The sequence below is a fragment of the Convolutriloba macropyga genome, chromosome 5, assembly GCF_964194025.1.
Source record: "Convolutriloba macropyga chromosome 5, txConMacr16.3, whole genome shotgun sequence".
NCBI classification, from domain to species: Eukaryota; Metazoa; Xenacoelomorpha; order Acoela; family Convolutidae; genus Convolutriloba; species Convolutriloba macropyga.
Window position 1 is genome coordinate 6,263,292 of NC_134472.1, and position 22,729 is coordinate 6,286,020.

At 37.1% G+C, this 22,729-nt stretch overlaps 2 protein-coding genes across 3 annotated transcripts in view; one reads left to right on the top strand and one right to left on the bottom strand.

Moving 5' to 3' along the window:
* The window catches only part of LOC142339695 (uncharacterized), a 424,533-nt gene that overhangs the window by 220,179 nt on the left and 181,625 nt on the right, over nucleotides 1–22,729 (top strand). The window lies entirely within an intron of this gene.
* The window catches only part of LOC142339087 (RAC-beta serine/threonine-protein kinase-like), a 38,324-nt gene that overhangs the window by 6,828 nt on the left and 8,767 nt on the right, over nucleotides 1–22,729 (bottom strand). For both annotated transcript variants that reach the window (XM_075388800.1, XM_075388801.1), the window contains exons 4-8: nucleotides 21,731–21,926; nucleotides 16,574–16,798; nucleotides 12,130–12,332; nucleotides 8,952–9,222; nucleotides 5,211–5,493 (exon numbers count right to left, since the gene is read on the bottom strand). In XM_075388800.1, the coding sequence (XP_075244915.1) occupies nucleotides 5,211–5,493; nucleotides 8,952–9,222; nucleotides 12,130–12,332; nucleotides 16,574–16,798; nucleotides 21,731–21,926 (1,178 nt within the window). The remainder of the gene's footprint in view (nucleotides 1–5,210; nucleotides 5,494–8,951; nucleotides 9,223–12,129; nucleotides 12,333–16,573; nucleotides 16,799–21,730; nucleotides 21,927–22,729) is intronic.

The window sequence follows — 22,729 nt, forward strand, 5'->3', positions numbered from 1 at the left end:
TCGTAATTGCCCGGATGATTACGAGCCAAACAGACAAAACATACCCTGTAGATTGCCGGCAAATAACGGCTTTGATTCCTGTAATCCCTATTAGGATCGAAGAAACAAAAAAAAAACACAAATATTGATGACTGTACAAAAACTACGACAAAACGAAATACAATCAAAATAGCTCCCACTTAAAAAAAATGGATTTCGTATAAGAACTAAGTTAAAATAGCGTGTATATTATTATATTATTGCCCTGACAATTGAGGGGCTTTACTGGTTTACCCCTTCTCTATCTTCTCTATTTTGATTTCGTCTTTCGATACTGACTGTGCTCATTTTCGACTGCTTTGCTGAGCACCTGCTGTATGAAAACCCTGAGCAGAATGAAAGAAGAGTGAAACTAGTCTAGAGTTCACACGAAAGTTGTGAACTAAGGTAAAGCGGAGCAAAATTTTGTTCAAGCAAAATAGGCGTGCTATAAGAGCCGCCTGAGATAAGGGCGGCTATTAAAAAGTTTGAACATTTTTATTATAATAGTTATTTGAACTTATAGATTGAAACGTAAGAAGGTAACAACTCGCCATCAGATAAAAATACAGAGGCAAACAGAGGAAGGCGAACAAATGATATCAAAAAATGAAAAAGAAAAAAAACACCGAAGAATTGTTCAAGCTTTCAAATGTCTCCACAACCAAAACGGTGAAACTAAAACCTACGCATGGAATAAGCAGCAATAAGCTCAAAAAAGTTTTACGGACTAAAATAGCTCAGAAAATATTTTAAAAAAATCTGAATTGTGAAAAAAAAAATTGTAAAAAAATTGAGAAATGACGCGCTAGACGCACATCGGGATTACAACAGAAAAAAAGATAAATTGACAGAAAATTTTTTCCGCTTTTTTTTCAGTGTCAAAAAGTGTTCTAATTTGGTGTGCAGTTTGAATTGGATTCTAAAACTATACTTAATTCAGCTTCTAAACTGAACGCTAATAAACATAATACCGATCTCAGCTAGCAAACACTCTAATGAACTTTGATAACTTAATTCTCAACAACTTAATGACCGGGCTTGATCGGTTTATCCCGTCTCTTTTGATTTTGCTCGTTTGACTCTGACAGTATTCAAGACATTGTGTTATTCAATGTGTGAAAGAACTTAAAATCCATTCAAATGAAACAGTGAGTGAAGTAGGTCAGAAGTCACACGTGAAAATCGTGACTTATGTAAAAACAAAAAGCGTAAAATTCGAAAAACTAAAGCGAATTTTAAAAAAGGAGATCGCCTAAACAATAGCCGTTTGAGAGGCTGATGGCGGCTATTAAAAAACAACCGATTAATATCAAGCGAATTAAGGGGAGGGGGTTAAGCGGTTGAGAGGAGGGGGTTAAACGATTGGGGGGTAGGGTCGAGAGGGCTAGAAGAGAGAGGTGGGTCGCAACAGCCAGAGAGAGCAGAGAGGACTGGGAGAGGGAGTGGGTGGGGTGAGTGAGTGGGGTGGTTGATTGAGTGGGGAGGGGGTGATTGAGTGGGGGGATGGGTGATTGAGTGGGGTGGGGGTGACTGGGGGTTCTGGTTTAAACATTAAGAACTGCACCGCCCTTGGCACCATGATATTGTCTCCTCAAAACAGTTTTGGTGAATCGAATTCTCAGACAATGGTTAGGCGCAAGGCTCTAAGAGAACGCAATGTCAACCGAGCGTTACCTGTTTATGCCATTTTGTTGACAAAAAGTCAAAACATAGTCTGCCGGAAAATAGCCGCCGTTGACGCGCTTACTGCAGTTTCAGTTGGATTGTAATCTAAGTCAGCTTCTAAACTGAAAGCTAATAAGCTTAAAATTAATGTCAGCTAGCAAACACTCTAATGAACTTTGATAACCTAATTCTCAATGACTTCATGACCGGGCTTCATCGGTTTATCCCGTCTCTTTTGATTTTGATCTTTTGATTTTGACAGTATTCGCCATAATGCGTAATTGAATGGGTGAAAGAATTTAAAATCCATTCAGTTGAAACAGTGAATGATGTAAGAAGTCATACGTGAAAATCGTTGCTTAAAACGAAAAACGTGATCAAAAGAAAAAGCGAATTTAAAAAAAGGAGAGCGCCTAAATAATAGCCATTGAGAGGCTGATGGCGGCTATTAATTAGTCAGACGAAGTCGGTCAAGCAAAAAATTGCATTAACAAAAGACCACAGGACTAATATAATTGAAACAAACTTCGTTTGAGAGCAATTATAAAAATTCATCTTAATTCTAAAAAACTTAAGTCTTCAGAAACAAATCCTGCATGCATAAAAAACTGGATATCCAGCTTGCAGACTCAACAAGAACCTGATCGGACATATACGATAACCACCAACAAAAATCAATAAACGAAACATAAAACGACTAAGGTCGGAAGAATTGGTCTCGAACGACAAGCGGGTGCAAGAACATTTGACCACACCGGGATTCAAACAAATTACACTCGCCCAGAAGCACTGCCCACTCGGCTATCAGGCCCTTGTTGCTATGCTGCAACCAATTTTACTCGGCTATCAGGCCCTTTTTACTCTGCTGCAACCGATTTTATATATTAGCAACAAGCTTTACTTCGGAGTGAAGAACGACAAAATGAAGAACAAAAAAATGAAGAACGAAAGCGTAAAAAAGTCATCTGAGAATGTTCTAGAAAAAAAAACGCAAATGTTCTAGAAAATCAAGCAAAAAAATTGCCTAAGAAAGACCAACGCGTTTACAATAATTTTTGAACTTCGTTCAAGAGCAATGAAAAAATTAGATTAAATCACTAAAACTGATTGAGCTCTTGAAGCTGATGTCATCAAATCCAAAATTCCTCTGCTTAAATCTGCCCACTGCACCACGCACGAACATTCAGAAAATCCATTGCCCCGTAAATGTAGATAAACTCAAAATATGACACAAATTTTCAAAATACATAATAAATTGCAACAATTTTATGTGTTTAAATTACTGTTAACAATACATATACCAAAAAATACCAAGAAAAAATTAGGTTGCAACATACCTTTCTGAGCTATGAACAACGTCAAATAAAGACATTTAGCAAGTAAACCCAGATAAATTGGGAAAACGGGAGAACACTTACGAAGTTGGACTTAGAAACTTAAAAACATATCTTTCCAGCCAAAACTCAGGCGTTCTCAACAGTTTTAGCACACCAAGCAATTGCAATTTGCCAAAACATGACTTCTAATGGCACTAAGTGCCGACAAGGTTTTTTTGTCTTTATTTCTCTTTGAAAGCTTAAAGTAGTACAAAAATGTGAACACATTTAAAGGAAAACCCAGCAATATTTAGAATTTTGAAAAATTAGCAAGTGAAAGACTCCCTATACAAGCAGGTTGCCTCTAGGGGCACTTAATGCCTACTGCGCTTTTCAGGTTTAACCCTTTTTGAACGCTCAAAGTCATGTAAAAAGTTTGAACACATCTTAAATACAACAGGACAGTTCCGGTAACAAAAGACTCCCCGACCTGAACACCAGACCAATTGAACATTAGCGGCCAGATAGAAAAATACAATTTAATAAATGAAATAATAGCATTCAAATTATAGGTCCTTCTGGGATTGAAGAGTCGAATACCGAAAAATTTTGGCTAATTTTGTTAAAATAGCGAAAATAGAAAATTTGGAATTAAAAACGTTCTTGACATTACAAGCAAAATTGCGGCCAGACAGAAAACAACAATATAATAAATGAAATAATAGCGGCCAGACAGAAAAATACAATTTAATAAATGAAATAATAGCATTCAAATTGTAGGTCTTTCTGGGATTGAAGAGTCGAATACCGAAGTTTTCTATCAAAAGGTAAAATAGCGAAAATAGAAATTTTGGAAGGAAAAACGTTCTTGACATTACATGCAGACTTCCCCATACATTATATAAAACCAACTCTGTCTTGCCAAATCTACAGAAGACCTAAGTTAAAATCCGGTCGGACAAAAAACGACAAATGCAAAAATGACAAGATTCAAAATTTGTTAAATCTTTTCATTTTTGCATCTGTCGTTTTTTGTCCAACCAGATTGCAAGTTAGTTCTTCTGTAAATTTTGCAAGACAGAATTGGTTTTTGTATCATGTATCAGGAAGTTTGCTTGTAATGTCAAGAACGTTTTTCATTCCAAGTTTTCTATATTCGCTATTTTACCTTTTTATAGAAAACTTCGGTATTCGACTCTTCAATCCCAGAAGGACCTACAATTTGAATGCTATTATTTCATTTATTAAATTGTATTTTTCTGTCTGGCCGCTATTATTTCATTTATTATATTGTATTTCTCTGTCTGGCCGCAATTTTGCTTGTAATGTCAAGAACGTTTTTACTTCCAATTTTTTTATTTTCGCTATTTTACCAAAATTAGCCAAAAATTAGCCGATTTTTTTTAAAAGTTGACAGAATTCATGAAAATAATATCCTCAAAAACAATTATTGTGCAGCTAAAATTGACTCATTAACCAATTAACCGACGCTTAATTTGTTCAAAAAGCTTCCTTGGCCCCTAACATTCAACAAACTCAAAAAACGACAAACATTTTCAAAAAATTACAAAATTCCTACCAATTTGTTGCGTTTAAGTTGGCATCACTAGTACCTGTAGTTGAAAATACGGAAATAAAAAGAATTTTAGCATCTGCAAGACCCTTTATGGCTGTTACCAACGTCAATTTAGGACCCTTCACGAAAAAACTTAAACACGGCGGAAACGTGAAAAACTGCGCAATTTGGGGCTAAAAAAAGGACCTTTTCACCTTGAAATATAGGCCTTTCCAGCGACTTTAACATTCTAAGAACCTCATAGACTGCTAAAACCAGCTGAGGGCCTCTAATAGAACTTAAGATACACTGGTGTATCTTAAGCTCTAATGATTTTCAGCCACTTCTTGATGAAATTACGAGATTCAATTAGGATAAAAGATCTAAAATTATAAGCAAAATTGTTTAATATCATTATTTGAATTTGAACCTATTCTGTACCATTATACAGATTAACCCCCAAAGATTGGTTGGTATTTAAATTTTACGCCGCCGGGCGCACGTGCTATTTTTACATAGTAATGTGCTATATAGCAAGGCATATATTGAAAATTTGGACATAAAAACCGCTTGTGCCCGGAACATCTTTCACTTGCTCATGATTGGTAGAGAATGATGAACACATACATTAATTGTATGAAACTGGTACCTACTTGTTGTTAGCACTATTGTTGCTCAGGTGAAAGTAGTCCCTCCTGAGAGCAATCACTTCAGGTGCGAGGTACTCTGGTGTACCGCAGAAGGTCTGGGCATCGTCAATCCCTTTCTTGCACAATCCAAAATCCGTGATTTTGATGTGGCCCTCGTGGTCGATCATAATGTTCTCCAACTTAATATCCCTGTACAGTATGTTGTGCTTATGAAGGTGATTGATGCCAAGGGCAATTTCAGCAGCGTAGAATCTCGCTTTAGGCTCCTCAAAGCGCCGCTCTTTTCCTGTAATGAGACGCATGTGTAAAAAGCACAAAATAGCCGGAATTAGCCAAGATTGACCCCCTTGATGCAACCGGCTTGATGCACATCGGAATTGAAAAAGAAAAGAAAACATGAACGAATTTTTTTACTGAGTATCAAAAAGTATTAATTTGGTGTGCAGTTTCAGTTAGATTCTAGAAGTATACTTAATTCAACTTCTACACTGAAGGCTATTAAGCTTAATACTAATGCCAGCCAGCAATCGTTTTAACAAAATTTGATAACCTAATGCACTATGAGTTAGTGACCGCGCTTTTTATGTTGATTCCGGTTTTTCTTTTGATTGTGGTCTTCTGACCTTGAAGGTATCCACTATGTTGATTTACTCAATGAGTGAAAGAATTCTAAATGAGAGCAATTGAGATTACTCAAAACAAAGTGAAGCGTGAAAAAATCACTTGGGAAAACAGAGAATGTTTTAGAACAAAAGACCAAAAATGGTCAATCAAAAATTTTTTATCATAAAAAACACGTTCACAATAACTTCTTCATTCATACTTCCTTCGAGATTAATTAAAAAACCATTACGACTTCATTCAGAACCAATAAAAACAAAGACGTACAGATTTAAAACTTTTTCTGCATAATTTCAGCAGAAAAACTAAATGCAAATCTGATACGGCAAAATTTCGTTACACTAAAAACATATCTAATAACGTTGAAAAAATCTTAGGATGAACTATTACTGATAGGCTCAAAAAACAGATCGGGATAAAAAATATATATAACAAAATAACCCATGATAACGGTCTTAGAAACTTGGAACTTCACAATCAACTCTCCAGTGAAAAAAAAGCTGAGTGCAAAACCATATATACAAAGAAAATGAACTGAATGATTAAAAAAACTAAATTTCGTACTAACGAAAACTGTCAATTTTGTGTTTCAGCGTCAGAACAATTAAAATAAGATAACTAGAAGATTAAATTCTGTTTTGTCGGAGACAGCATACACGAAATAAACTGACAGTTTCAAAGAATAATTTAAACATAGCCGGCAGATAGCCGGAATAGCTGCGAAATAGACTTGCGTGCCGTAAAATACAGATGGAAAAAGATACAGAAGTGAGTTGATAATAGTTATCGCCGCCGCCTATAAAACTTACAAGTTTATTTCAAAGGAGGTTGTTTTTGGGTGCAAAAAAAGTTTCCCTGTCGCGTCTCGAACCGGCGATCTCCGGATTAACAGCCAGTCGCCTTAACCACTCGGCTGTCGGACCATACAATCTGTTTCCTTACAATCAACTTTGTTTTAGGAACATATTCTGTTTCTGAATAACCGCAATTTAGGTCACGCAGAAAGCGTGAAATCAAGTGCGAAAAAGCCATTTAAGCAGTGACGAGACAGAATGTTCTAGAACAAATGTAAAACGAAAATAAAGCGTCAGACGACGAAACAAAAAAAAACCAAGAGCACCGCAATATAGCTACGCTCAGCTTACAGCTTCGCAGCTATAAACAATACAAAGGACACAATAATACTCAAAAGCAAAATATCGTTTAATACCAAAACCTCTACCCGAAAAAAATGCAGGTCAAAAAATACTAATCAAAATTTTAATAATTCTGGAAACGACTCAAAGCCGTATCCCCCGACTGAACTGCCTTTTTCAATAGCTAATATCTCCTTGCAGAATGCATCAATGCAGAAAAAGTAAAAAAAAAATAAAATTTGCCAGAAAAGAATAACATGAAAAATTAGGCAAATTCAACATTTTTTATGTACTGTAAGTGCAAAAACAAACGAAACCGTTGTTTCATGAAATGAAAAGGAGTTATCCAACAAAAAATATTAGCCACGCCGTAATGAGCTCATAGACATCTCTATTTTTGAAGAAAACGAAAAATGAGAAAATTGTGAAAAATTTCTGTTTTTGTCACTTTGCATAGAAAGAGACAACCTGCATTTAAAGAAAAAGAAACCTGCATCTTTTGTAGTAAGCAGAGCCTACAGGCACGAGACTTTAAATCAATCAATCACGAGACTTTAAATCTTGAAGGGGCGTAAGTGAGCGCAGCGGGGGGGGGAGGTAATCTCTAAGAACCGCCTTTCGCACCATAAATATAAGTCTCCAAAACAGATTCTGTGAATCGCATACTTGAAGACTAGTGAACTGAAAGGCGCTAAGAAAACTTAATGCCTGCTGGGCGCTACCTGTTTATTCCGTTTTTAAGGACGAAAAGTCAAATGCGTCAGACGAAAAATTTATCAAGCGAACAATTGCATAAAATAAAAAGAACGACAGGACTAATATAATTGCTACAAACGTCGTTTGAGAGCAATTAAAAATCTTAGAAGGCTAAAATCATTAAAATTCTTTAAAACAAAAGGAAAAACCAAACAAAACTATAATTCTTCATGGATGGCTAGAATAACACATGCTGGAATATGCAGAATACGGAAGCGTCGTAAAATCACAGATTAAGAAATAAAAACAAAAAGACTTTGTAAATTTTGAAAGAATCAAATTGAAAAAAATCAAATTTCAAAAGAAAAATTGAGGAGAAAAGCAAGGACATTTCATTATTTAGCATTCGAGGTTGAGAAAGATACATAGCCGTGCGTCGTCTAATTAAAAAGCAAAAACAGGTCAGAGCCAAAATACTTAAATATTTTGCAACAACAATTTTTCAAAATATTGTTAAACCTGCAATTATGAAACAAAGTTTTACCGAAATTTTAAAGATTTTACACCAACCAATAGTTCAATTATGAAAAACCAGAAACTTAAATCCTTGGCCATGTACCGATATTAGGGTTTCCATATGTTAACATACCTGGCAGATAGTAGCTTTTTTTGAGAAATTGGGTATGTTTATCTGCAATCTTCATCGTCGGGGAATTTCTGGTTAATAATAATTGAACCATTGTTAGCGACAATAATAGAACCAAACTTTGCTTCCGAGAGAGAGAGAGAGAGAGCGAGAGAGAGAGAGAGAGAGAGAGAGAGAGAGAGAGAGAGAAAGAGAGAGAGAGAGAGAGAGAGAGAGAGAGAGAGAGAGAGAGAGAGAGAGAGAGAGAGAGAGAGCAATTGGGATTACTCAAAAATGAAGAAAAGAAGCGTGAAAAAGTTACTTGAGAAGTCAAGGAACGTTCTAAAAAAAGCGCAAAAACGGTCAGTCAAAAATTTTTTGTAAAAAAAAAGACGCGTTTACAATAATTAGTCAATAAAGTCAAATCATGAGGCGAGCGAAAACATTATAGAACGAAACCGATGAATTGAAAAGACATATGACAACAATGAGTCCTTCGGACTTGGTTTGAGAATAATTAAAAACACGTGCACAGAGGGATAAAAATATAAAAAGGGAGGAAAATAGGAAGGAATGTTATTTATTGTCTACTTAGAGATTGATGCGCGAGCTGACATCATCGAGCACACTGTCCGTATTATTACATTAATATGATAGATATCTAACCAAGGTGGTAGAAAAGCTCTCCGCCGTGTGCGTACTCCATGACAAAGAACAGTCTGTACTTGTCCTGGAAGGCATAGATGAGTCGAGTGAGGAAGGAGTGGGACACAGATTGTAAGACGTGTTTTTCAGTTAGCGTGTGAGACACTTCGTTCTTGGCCACCAAGGTACTCTTCTTCAGTATCTTCATGGCCATCAGTTGCTGCTCGCCATTTTCGTTCTTCCTTTTCTCCCGCACCAACATCACTTTCCCGAAAGATCCCTGTCCAAGCACCTACAACAATAAGCCCCTCGTAAGTTGGAAAACTGACGTACCCGCCTAACATCGAACCAAATGCTATGAAGTGACTGTGTTGAAACAAATGTCGTTTTAGAACAAGTAAAGGCCACTTTATAGCTGCATGAAATCCTCAGTAAGTTAACCAATTATTTTTAATCTGGCAACCAAAATATTTTTAATCTCTTAAAACAGCTTTTTAGCACATTAAATCAACATGTTACAGTCCGAAATACTGAGAGCACGCAATAGGTGTTCTTTCTATCGGAAAGACTTTTTCTCCGAATATCATTTGATCGCGAAGTTTTAGAAGGGTGACTGAGGCAGGGTTTAACATTTAAGAATTAGATTTCGGTGAATCGCATACTTAAGACTATCAAGGCTCCAAGCGATTTGCTCAGCCACGTAATGCCCATCGGGCTTTACTGTTGATTCCGTTTGTGAGAACGAAAAAGTTAAAAGCGTCAGACAAAAAATCGCACAAGCAAAAAGACCACAGGACTAATTAAATTGCTAAAAATATTATTTGAGAGCAATTAATCAACTTCCGAAGTATGAAACATCAAAATGAAGCTGCATTGGGCAGCTCAAATCGTGAGTCCTTGAAAAAATAACGTAAGCTACACCGAGACGATTTTGTTGAAATATCGTATCTATTCTCCCCCCCCCCCCCTCACCCGCTTAGTGGCCATATAACTTTTATGCGCCCGGCGCCCGTGGTTTATAACAATAAATAAACTGCAATTGGGATCATAAGACAGGATTAGAAAACAAATAATTGGTGCTTATTTCTTAGATTCTATACCAATGTGGTAAAAGGATACCCCAATTCTTCTGAGATCAAAGAGCGTTTTCTTGAAAACAATTTTTACAAACATAGCTGGCAGATTGCCAGAAAATAGCTGCAATAGCTTGGTAGATCTTCAGTCTCAAAAACATAACCGACTAAAAGTCGGAAGAACTGCTCTCGAACGCTCGAACGACTAGTTAGAGCTCCAACAAATTGCAGCCTGCTTTAGTGGGGGGGGGGAGCCTAAGTGGGACTAAGAAGTTCAATAGTGGGCTTCAAATAACCACATTAGAGGTTAACATATACCACTATTAACTATTAAGATTTAAAGTGCAAAATTGCACCAGTTTCGGCGCACTTTTCAATTGACTTTTAGTATTAAATAGCCGCCAATTGAGTTCAGCTGCTTGAAATTGTGATGGAGAGAGAATTTTAGATCACGCGAAACGCAAGAAGTCAAGGGCGTAAAAGAAACTCGAAAAGTCAAAACTGTCAAGCAAAAATTTTGCAGAAAGACACACGCATTTACAATAATTGCTATGAACTTCGTTCAAGAGCAATTAAAAACAGTAAAAAAGACAGAACAAAAAATTCGTCTTTTCATTGAAGGCTGATATGTTATATTTTGAGTAAAAATTTGTATAAGTTTTTGCTGCCTCTATTACCTGCTCTCAAATAACCTTCATTTAGAGTGACACATAACCATTTGACCATATCTCTTTGAATTAAAGTAAATATTAAAGTAAATAAAAGTAATGTCAATTTCAAAGTGAGGAAGTCATTTTTGAGAGTGAGGTAAGTCAAGTGCGACCAAAAATTTAATCACGCGAATGAACAAAAAACTCGCTCCACTAAGAGCGAAAATGGAGTCACACACACTTCAGTTGAAATTGCATGAGCGAATGGACAAAAAGCAGATTTGAAGTGGTTGTGACGTCATATGGTCAACAAAAATCTTGACGAAATAAAAGAACCAAGAGAAGGCCAATAATAGCCCCAGCTATCGCTGTGCGGCTATTAATAAGAACAACAAACAGACTAACATCGGATGAATTGCTCTCGAACGACAGACGTGGGCATTTTAATTTAGGGTGGCGCTAGCTTAGAAATGTTTTATGAGTTCAAAAACTACCCCACTTGGCTGCATGTTGGCATCCTGACATCTTAACCACTTAACTACAGTGTCTTTGATTTTCGTTCACTCACAATTCCTTTAACCAACGAACTTTATTTCAGAACAAGCGCAACATAGATCACTCAAAAAAGATAAAATGTGAAAAAATCAAAGATTATTCTAGAAAAGCGCAAAAACATCAAGCAAAAATTTTACATAAAAAAGACACACTTTTACAATAATTGCTTCAAAATTCGTTTGAGAGCAATTAAGAAATTTGTCCCCTAACCGTGTTAAAACAAAAAGACGAAAATCGACCTCAAAGCAATTTGGCGTGAAATTGGGAGGAAGCGCAAAAATTGAGGACTCTTGAAGATGCCATTTTGTGCTTTTTTTTCGTGGACTTCCCACTATCCTATAGCTTAACCACAAAAAAACGATCACTGTAGCTTAATGCCAAAACCCCACTTAAAGATTGCTGTTCTCGCAAATCCTTAAATAATTGGAAGTTTTTAAAATTTATGAAAAGGAACCGTCGTTTTATTTTTTATCAAATGTATTTTTGCATCTGTTTTGCAAAACTTTGAAGTTTTCGGTTTTCGCCTGAAATTGTCATAGACTCCTCTAGTCTTTGCTCGTAAACCATGCTTTCAACATTTCTTCGCACTGAGGGTACAAAATTGTGCCCCTAAAGCGTTGTGTTTTGCAATAACTGAAAAAAATGCATCGAAAAATTTCTTGAAATGCATCTTGATCGTAAAATGCATCATGAAATTTCCAGCAATTTACCAGAAAATTTCAGAAAGGCGAAAAAGCTGGGCGACTTTCACAACCATTGTATTGTTAAATATCCTATAGCCTGATTACAACGAATTTGGTCCCACTAGACCCTCTAGACAAACAAAAACTCGTCAAACTTCGTTTGAGAGCAGCATTATTAGTGGTCATATTTCAACGTCAAGAGTTTAATGCAAAATAGTGTGATAGGAATGAGGTGAACCTTGAGTTTGTCGAAATCATCGTATGTTGGGTATGTCACGACAGCTGAGGATGACTTTGTGTCTCCAGCTGAAGGAGAGGTGGTCCTCTGTCTGAGATTGTGGTGGGAAGTAGTGTAGTGGTATGAAGCATTAGTTGTGGGTCTCCCATTGGAGCTGGAGTGATCATTACTCTGGCCAACACCACCCCCACTACCACCTCTCGCTGGAACAGAAAAAAATTGAAATACCCGTGCTTTGGGCAGCCTCCTGAAATTAACTGTTGATACGTGCGTGATGCATCAAATTAATTTCATTAAAAAAACTGATTTTGTTTCAAACAAACAGACACAAAACTACGAAAGTGGTAAAGTGAGGGGAGCAACAACCAATTTTCAAAACTAAAAACGCATAAAACACAGATAAAACACAAGTAATCCCAAAAGAGACAAACAGTAGTAACTTACAACTTGTTAAAAATCTTGTTTCCGATGGTTGATGATCAGCTTCTGATGGTTGATGATTGTTTTGTGTTTTTAATTGAAAACGCCATTTTGTAGATCTTCTAAGGAAACAGTTGTCGAGTTGGTGCTTTTAAGCAGCAAAATGCAAAGATCCAGAGCTTCTTCACTTCAATTTAAACCGAAGAGTATCACTCAAAAATGGCGAACTTTATCCAAAAAAAGTGACAAGCAAGTTATCCAAAATTGACTTTCTCAGTATCAAATATTTTCTGTCACAGACCATTTTCTGAACAACTTTTTGGCCACAGATCCTTTTTCTAACAACTTATCGGCCCCTGGACATTTTTTGAGAAGAAACACTTATCAAACAATAGACCCAAAACCTCATATCAAAGAGGAGGAAAACACGTCCCGTTCGTAAATTCGACTGTTGAGCGATAGCATTCCCAGAAACAATTCCTGTTTGACTTCTTAGCGCGTTATTAAAAGGTCACAAAAATTGACGCTAACAATGAATTAAAAAGATCAGGCCAGAAAACTCAAGAAACTACTGGAAGCGTTGGCAATACCGCCAAACGAACAACCCCCATTTATTACAAAAAGCACCACATCAAAGACTGCAGAACGCAATGTAGGTCCCTTACAGTAAACACCACTTAGAAAAACTCTGTTCAAAGATCCACAAGATGCCGAGAATTCTGAAAATAGCCAAAAATTAACTAAAAATTAAGATACGAGCCAATTTTGCGCTTCAAACAATTTATTAGGATCTCAAAAACGCTGTAACATTAATCCCAGAGGGTTACGTATTAATACAGCTTTCACCAAAAACAAAATGTTCCACAAAAAATTAAACTACAGGCAAATCAATTGAACCAAATGGACAAAACGGCTATACGCGCAATTCTCTCGAAGAACAAAAATTTTGAACGTCGAATAGTCATTCAATCCATGCAGCGCATGAACATAAAACTTCTATCGCTTGCCAAAAATTAGTACGCGTATTCGGCAAGTTAATCACAATTTTCTATTTTAGGTCAAAACACTGTTTGAACACAGTACTTCCGTTTAAAAAAAACCTCAAGAGAATCAACGCTCCTCTGAGTTTTAAACATAAACGACTAACGTCGGAAAAATTGCTCGCGAACGACCAGAGGGAGCTTGCATTTATTACAGCCTGCTTCAGTCGGGGGATCTTTATATCACGTAAAACGAAAAAAAACAAGGGCGTAAAAGTCAAAACGGTCAGGCGCAAATTTCGCAAAAAGATAATGTTTACAATCATTGTTCCCAACTTCGTTCAAGAGCAATTAAAAACAACAAAAAGAAGGCCAATAATAGCTCGTTATTTCAGCTATTAATAACAAAAAAGAGGATTTCAAAAATTACCTCTAACACCACTACCCAATGAGTATAGAAACCATGGAAAGGCGAAAGTCTGTTTTGCAAAACAACAATGCTCAAGAACTTTAAGGTCTGATATTCTATCGTTTGTTTTGGGGCGATAGCAAATAGCAACACATCAGATAAGGTCCGTAAAATCGCCTTAATTCAACGATAAGCAGCTGATAATTCTTCTGATTCGCGGAAAACAAACAAAAGTCACACCCGTTGATATCTCCGTAATACACACAAGTTTTGAATAAGTTCTCATGTTTATCAATTAAAAAGCGTTGCTTAATTTTTAGAGCTAAGCTCAGCTAGAACTTAACTTTCGCTTTGAACTGATTTTCTGCTGAAACTTGTCTTTAATCGCTAAAGACAAAATCAGCAGAAAATTTAAAAATAAAAAACTATCTTATCTGTTTGATGAGTTTTGATATCCCAAGCAATTTATTTACAGATGTGCATGAATTTTGCATCCGTTATTATAAGAAGCTTACGCGCAAAACGGGTCGTCATTAACACCGATTATTACGTCGGAAATCCAATAATACAGGTGCCCGTGACGCCAACTGTCCAATAATACTAGCTATTACGTAAATTGTCAAACGATATGTAGTATAAAAGGACAATTGACATAATCTTCAGTATCTTCAATAAACATAGCCGCCAGATTGCCGGAAAATAGCCGCTTTAGACGCTTGTGGCCGACCATGAAATTGAAACAACTAAAGAAATAAGATTGACGGATCGACCACCAGCTTTTTAATAGACCACTAGGCTTTTTGGGTTAGATTCGGACTGTCATTTTTATGAGACACATTTGCTCTTAAAGGAAAAAGCCCTAATGGAGCTTTTTCAAAACTAATATTTGATATTAAAACTCAAGATTCTACTACTCAGGAACTAGGGTATATAAGTTTGGCACTACTTAGATGCACACTATTGACCTTCAATTAGTAAATGTTCATAAAAATCAAAGTTCCATAAGTGAGTTCAGAAGTCATTGTTTTGAGTGAGGCAAGTCACGCAATTGACCTAAAAGCAGAAATGACGTTACGAGAACTAAATTTTAACTGCAAAGCAGTTGAAGTCACTGAAGTCATTGAAAAAGTCAATTCCAAGAAGTCAGGGTAGGACGAAACAAAAATCTGTTAGACGGTAAAAAAAATTAGGAGCGCTATATAGCCGCCTGGAATTGCTGACGCGGCTATTAAACAGTTTTGTTTGTACGACAGCTATATTAACCCATGCAAAAAAACACGCAAGCTTTATATGAACACGCATATTAGACTACTATTTTTGACGCTCGTCATTAATGGTTTCAATCCATTTACAACTCGATAAGTCGCAGTGGTCTAATATACAGCTCGCCGATATAATCTCCAACTAGCTATCGCAGCAATAAATCAATTTAATCAACACCTGTTGCGATAATAACAATTAAATAAACTGCCAGTGTAATAAATTTTAATGCCTGATCGACACTAGAAACACTTCAGCATTAGACTACGAGTTTATCACACTCTTTTATCGCCACTGTTACTAAGTAAACAGTGGCCATAAAAGAGTGGTGATCAACTCGTAGTCTAATGATGGAAACAGTTTGATAATCTTGTTGTCCAAAAAAACTTGTGCGTGGTGTCTGTGTTGTGTGTCCGTGCGTGTGGGTGTGTTTGTGCGTACGTGTGCGCGCGCGCGTGTGTGTGCCTGCCTGTGCGTGTGTGTGTGTGTGTGTGTTTGCAGTTGTGTGTGTCTAAGTGTGTGTATGTGTGTGTATGTGTAAGTGTGTGCGTGAGTGTTTGCGTGTGTGTGTAAGTGTGCGTGGGTGCGTGTGTACGTGCATGTGTGTGTGTGCGTGTGTGTTTTAGGTTGTGTATGTGTGTACAAGTGTGTGTGTGTGTGTGTGTGTGTGTGTGTGTGTGTGTTTGTAAGTGTGTGTGCGTACGTTTGTGTGTGTGTGTTGTGTGGTGTGTGTGTTTGTGAGCGAGTGTTTGTGTGTTTTGCGTGTGTGTGTGTGCGTGCATGTGCGTGTGGGTGTGAGTTTATGTGTGTGTTTGTAAGTGTGTAAGTATGTGTGAGTGTGGGTGTGTGTGTGTGTGTTGTGTGTGTGTGTGCATGTGTGTGTATGTCTGTTTGTGTGTGTGCGTGTGTGCTTGGGTGCGTGTGTGTTTTGCGTGTGTGTGTGTGTGCGTGCATGTGCGCGCGTGTGTGTGTGTGTGTGTTTATGTGTGTGTTTGTAAGTGTGTAAGTATGTGTGAGTGTGTGTGCGTGCGTGTGTGTGTGTGGGTGTGCGCTTGGGTGCGTGTGTATGTGTGTGTGAGAGAGAGGAGGGGGCATGAGGACAAAACGAAGAACAGATCCGAAGAAATATCACTTACCTTTGAAAATGTAATTGTCCACAAAAAATAAAAATGAAAAACCAATAAAAATGTGTTCGGTTTTGAAATGATCGCAACAGGTGTTGATTAAAAAAATTACCACACGGTTGTCATAACTTCTCGGTGGCGATAACAACCGTGTGGTAATATTCATGGAGATATAAATATGCGGCACGTATACAAATTATACCACGCCTTTATGTAATCAACTTTCAAGTTTCATTAAAAAACAGGATCACCTGTATGTGTGCTGTTGTTCACTGTGGAAGTTGTTGTGGTAGATGAGGGCGCTGTGCTCAGGTGTGAAAGGGGAGACACTAAACCTGGATCGACACTACTACTGTTAGCGTATGTGTTGATGCCACCGCTGCTACTACTGTCGCACACACGAGTGATTGCCTCAATCCATTCGTTCCTCAAAGCCTCGCTCTCTGCACTGAAGTGTCTTTCGATGTAGTGCGACACTGAAAATAACAACTATCTTCAATCCATCAAGTTGTAGAAAAAAGTACAACCAAATCTTTCAATTCATTAGCGATGAGATCTATTTACCCATTCCGTCGCAAAACGTACATTTTACTCGAGTAAAGTAACCAGAATATGGCACTGTTTTCCAGTACAGCTGTTAACAGTGAACCAATAGGACAGAAATGAAAGAAAGCCTAATTCATAAAAAACTTGCATAAAAGTGATATCTTCTAATTGCGGTTTACACTTACCCATATAATGACTCTTTAAGAAACGACTAAACAACCGATTAACTTCAGAACCATTGGAGCTCAATTCTATTGCAAGGGGACAGGAAACAGAGGGTAGCAAACTCTTGTTTGTTGTTATTTTGTAAAAAAAATCACCCTGTCTCCTCATCACCATTTTTAGTTCTTGTAGCCAAATGACAGTATGTTGTACGAAGGGAAGTTACTTAATGTGAAAATTCAAATTACAGCTGGTCTTTATTTTTGCACTCCATTCTATTGTGTGTATAACGAACTTTTGAATTTTATCATTTTATCCTTGCATTACTTTTTTTGAAGAGTCGATTAAATTACATCAAGAAACTGGATCCACTGTTTTTAACTGTATCGACTGTCATGGCGTTTTTGGGAACTAAAATTTTAAACATTTCATTTCTCATGCCAATTAACGATACAAGAAAGCCTACTCTTCGTTAAAATTTAAATATAAAATACATAACCCATTAAACGTCGGAAGAATTGCTCTCGAACGACTACTGGGAGCTCTAATCAATTGCAGCCTGCTTCAGTCGGGGGGGGGGGGGGGGGGGGGAGCCGAAATGGGACTACGAAGTTCAATAGTGGGCTTCAAATAACCACATTCGAGGTGAATATAAAACCACTATTAAGATTTAAAGTGAAAAATGGCACCAGTTTCGGCGCACTTTTCATTTCACTTTGAGTATTAAATTGCCGCCAATTGAGTTCAGCTGCTTGAAATTGTGATTGAGAGGGAATTTTAGATCACGCAAAACGCAAAAAGTCAAGCGCTAAAAGCCACTCGAAAAGTCAAAACGGTCAAGCGAAAATTTTGCATAAAAAAGAATCACACATTTGCAATAATTGCTTATCTACGAGAGCAATTAAACAACAGACATCTTACAGATGTGATGAGATGCATATTTAACAAAAAGCATTTGCAGTAATTTTATCGGCCAGTTCTTGTTAAAACCCGCCATTATGCAAGCTCATCCTAGCCTTGCTCAATTTTCTTTGCCCTCATTCGGCCGATCGATCTTTTCGGGAGAGCAAAATGTAATAAAGTGAAGATTTTTTGCAAAATTGGCGCGACCACTGATTTTGTTTTCCCTTAAAAAGGGCTTATATTTTTTTGAAAAACTGATCGCGAGTAATGCTATTTTTCCATTTTCCACATGCTATTTATGCTATTAACAGGTGGCAGCTAGTTACTCTGCTAACATGCTTATGCCCATCAACAGCTGCAATGGGACGTTTTAAAGTTTCAGCAATTGAAAAAAACTTTTTAATTGCAAAAAAACGAAGCTTTATCATTAGATACTAAACTGAAGAGGTCGCACAAAATCTTAACAAAAACGTCAACTTTTTTAGGGAAAACATTTTTATCGCCTATCCAAAGACAAATTAAGGTAAAAAGTTAATCAAATATAACCGACTAACGTCGGGCAATTTCGTCTCAAACGACCGGCGAGCGGTTGGCTTCGGAAGTAGTCAGCTGGGGCTCAGAGATGCCAGCATTATGGGGTGTGAGCAGAGGGGGGATAAGCAATAGGGAGGGGGGGTGTCAAGCGATAGGGGGCCGGGTTGTGGGAGCTGGATGAGAGGGAGTTCAAATCGCCAGGTTGGAATTGGGTGGATGGGGTGTCGAGGGGGTGGCTGAGGGGGAGGGTTAAACTTAAGACTAAGAACCGCCCTCCTCACATCATGAAAACGTCTCCTCAACACAGTTTTGGTAAATCGCATACTTTGAGGCTAGCAAAACGTAAGGCTCCAAGAGAGTTGCTCGGCCACTTAATGCCCACCGAGCGAGACCACAGGACTAATATAAGTGCTACAAACTTCGCTTGCGAGCAATTAATAATCTTAATTACTGATTGATGCAAAATAATAATTACTTCTAATTTTACTTACAAGCAACAAACAATCTAGGAAAAACTGGTTTGAAGGTACAACAGAGGATGGAAATGTTATTATCTTTTTAAAGAAAATTTCAAACTGAAAATTTTCTTAGTTCAGTTTTCTGAAGAAACGGAAAATTCACCTGAGAGAGTAAATTCCATTGTTGGGCCACATTTAGAAAGAGGAAGGAAGCTCATTTGAGCTGTAAAGAATTGAGAATTAATTTTTAATATAAAAGGTAAAAAGTTTATATTAAAGAATTGGTGCTTTCCTGCGTTTTGAGCAAAGTTATTTCCGGCAGTAGAATTGTTTCAGCGATCATATTCAATTAGTTATCTCCAAGTAGCCAGGATCTAAATGAAAAAATTAAGAATACGAAAATCAGGACAAGTTTGATGTACTAAAATTAACTATTTCTGTGCCGAACACGATAAGGCACCAACGAAACAGAAAGTAGGGACAGACAGTTTACCTTGAGGTATATTTCGCCCAATAAAAAATTGAGGCTTCTCTGGAATTAGTTTAAGCAGTCATTAGCAGCCGGTAGATACTTAACATTTGGCCGATTTTGAGCTAATTTTTCCTGTGCATTTTTCAGTTACAATAAAATAGAATTTACATGAAAAACTTTGAGGTCACATTAGGCAAAACTGGTCTTAATATTTCTCAGCAATATTACTTGCAAACTTGTTCAGATAATGTCCATGATTTATGCAAGTGCAGTTCACATGCCCGTACAATCGAAAACAACAAATATCGCAGAATTATGACTTAAGGTCCAAAATACTACGAATCAAAAGGTAATCAAATTGTTGCAAATTTTGTTTAATAATTTCGCTATTAAACCCAGCGGCTCATCCTTTTTAGCCTAACAAGGGTTCGGAAATCATTACGAGTTTAGTTCTAGTAATCGATTCATTTTCTAATTACAAATTGAACGCAAAGCTGATATGATTTAAATTTTCGCAAAAAAACTGATTCTAATTATGCGCACGAGTGCATTGCCCCTGCAAAGAGCACATCCCGCATTTGTGGAATCAAATTCCAACAAAATAGGCAGCCCAAGAAAATAGTCTAAAGTAAGCAAAATCCGCATGGTAATTAAAAACATGCTTCAAATCTATCTCTGCGTGACAAAATGAGCATAATTGCTCAAAAGTGTTATTTTAGGGTTATATACTACCCAGTAAAGGTCCCCCAATTGGCACAAAAACTTATATAGGCATGAAGCACGCCGGATTGTAAAATAGAAAAAGAAAAAACTGACAAAAACAATTTGTTTTTAACAATCAAAATGCAACTGACCCTTCCTCCCGATTTGTAGGAGAAAGACTGTTTCAAATACAATGCACTTATAAAATTTATCAGAATTTTGACAAAACATTTACAATTAACTATTGAGGGCGACTCCTATTATCAGTTGTCCTTTTTTTTAATTAGCAGAGATTTCGAACACATGAGAAGTAATAAATTACATTAAGAGCTAAGCTAAAGCACATTAAAATTTTCTCCTGCATTAGTACATTATTAATTTATGCAAAGCTAAATTATATTTAAAAAATTTCGGTTAAAATCAGTCTTGTGTTCAGTCAAACTAAAAGTTTCAAACAGGAAAATATTTCTTACAGGCAAATAGTGCAATAAACATACTTCTTCTATGATCTGCAAAAGTAAGTGATCGCGAAACAAAAGAGTATACTTGCCTATGCAAAATTATCACGAAAGCTTACCTTAAAATTGTAAATACGCATGTTGTAAATACCAGAGGGCATTGTCACTGTTTATGTATTTTTCACCCCCCCCCCCCCCCCACTCCCCCTCAATCTAACCCAGGATCGGAAGCTTTCATTTCTAATTGATATTTCTGGTATATACTAAATGTACTGGCTCGTGGCTCTTATCAGCCCATACAGACAATAATCAAAGTGCATTAGTGCAAAGAGTTTTTCTAAACACAGGTTTATAAACAACGGTTTAGGAACTTTATTCATAGTTTATAAAACTCTGTTAACAGGGGAAAGGAAACAGTTCCCAGCACTTACAAATGACCATTTAAAATGACCGTTTTTAACCCATTAGCAGACAATATAACAATAGGAAACGTCTTTTGTTAAATGCCCGGGATGTTGAAGTCGCTAGCATTGCAAACTTTTGCATTTCTGCATTGTGTAGTATTGTATCTATTGAAACACTCACGTGCACATTTTGAAATGCCAAAAGTCTACAGTGCCAGAAGTCAAAATGCCAGAAGTTGACTCCCGTTATTATAAAACGTTATCATTTCACATTTAAGCATGGCTACGTGACTCTGCAGACGTCACTTCGAAATTATGACTTATTATATCCAACCACTTTACAGTTCCGGATAAACGCCAGAAGTTCTCAGTGACTTCAAGCAGAGTCACGTAACCATTACTTCTGTCTCCTATATTTTACTCCGAACAGTGTTCAGTTGTCACAAGCTGTCTTCATTTAATTTTCAAATGCAAGCAATTGAGGATGAACAAAGCAAGCCAATAAGATTGACTCATCTGGATTATTTGCAGCAGAAAATTTGGGAAGTTACGCTATGATATCATGTCCAATCAAATTCAGCTAGATCTCTCAAACAAAAATCACTCCCTCAACTAAAGGGACTGATCATCAGTTCTAAAATTATAATTCCTTGGACCCTGCTCTTTCTATTTCGCTGTTGCATCTCTATTTAAGCTACCGTAACTCCTGTGTTGAGTATTATTCATTTTCAATATTTTTCAACCAATAGAAAGAATGCCATTAGCTCACCTTGAAGGAATCCTATTGTGAAAGTGTAAGCTTTGTTGCTACTGGAAGAGGAGGTTGAGGAGGAGCCAGAGGTCGATGTGGAGGATGTTCCAGACTGGGAGGGGTTTTTGCCCGTGGCCTTCACGTGACCGTGTCTCAGGTCAAATTCATTCAAGGGCTCTTCTGCTTCGGCGGGAGGGGCATCAGCGGGGTTGTTCTAAAGACAACAAACATGATATCTTCATATCATTCAAAGCATCAAAATTTAAGATTTAAGAAGAATTCATTTCTCTCAGCTCAGAAAATGTAATATTAATAAACATAATAAATGAAAAGCAGATAAAGAGTTGCCACAGAGCATGGCCAGTGCACGGAGCAACTGCCCACTGGCCAAATCATTACTAATTCAAGCTGCTTCTTCGAGATTCGAGGAGGCACATGCTTGCCTTCTACAACAGGGTGCCCCGGGGGGACAATTAAAAATCATAGCCGACAGATTGACGGAAAAACCGCGATAGTCCTCCTTGACCATAATATGAACTGAAAAAAGCCAGGAAAAAACATAGATAAATCGAACGCTTATATTTCTCCAGAACTGTTAGATTCGGAGTGTTATTGTTGTATGATAGAAGCTCTAAGAATAGAACTCTGTTAAAATTAGATGTGCCGGATAAAACGTTCAGAATTCTAAACGGGATAAAACGTTCAGATGTGCGGGATAAAACGTCCAGAAATCTAAATTTCAAGAATTAAAGCACTTTAGTTTGCGGCCCCGTTTAGATGCACTCTATTGATCTTCAATTAGTTAATGTTTTTAGAACTCAAACTTCATTAAGTGAGAGCAAAAGTAATTTTGTGGACGATGAGTGCATTAAATCGAAAACTCATCACACAAATAACATAACAGCTGACGCACATGACGTCACATGAGTAACAAATGACGTCACATATACAAATTCAACTGCGCACTAGAATTCAATGAAAATGGAGTAGTGAAATGGTCACCATAATCATCGACGG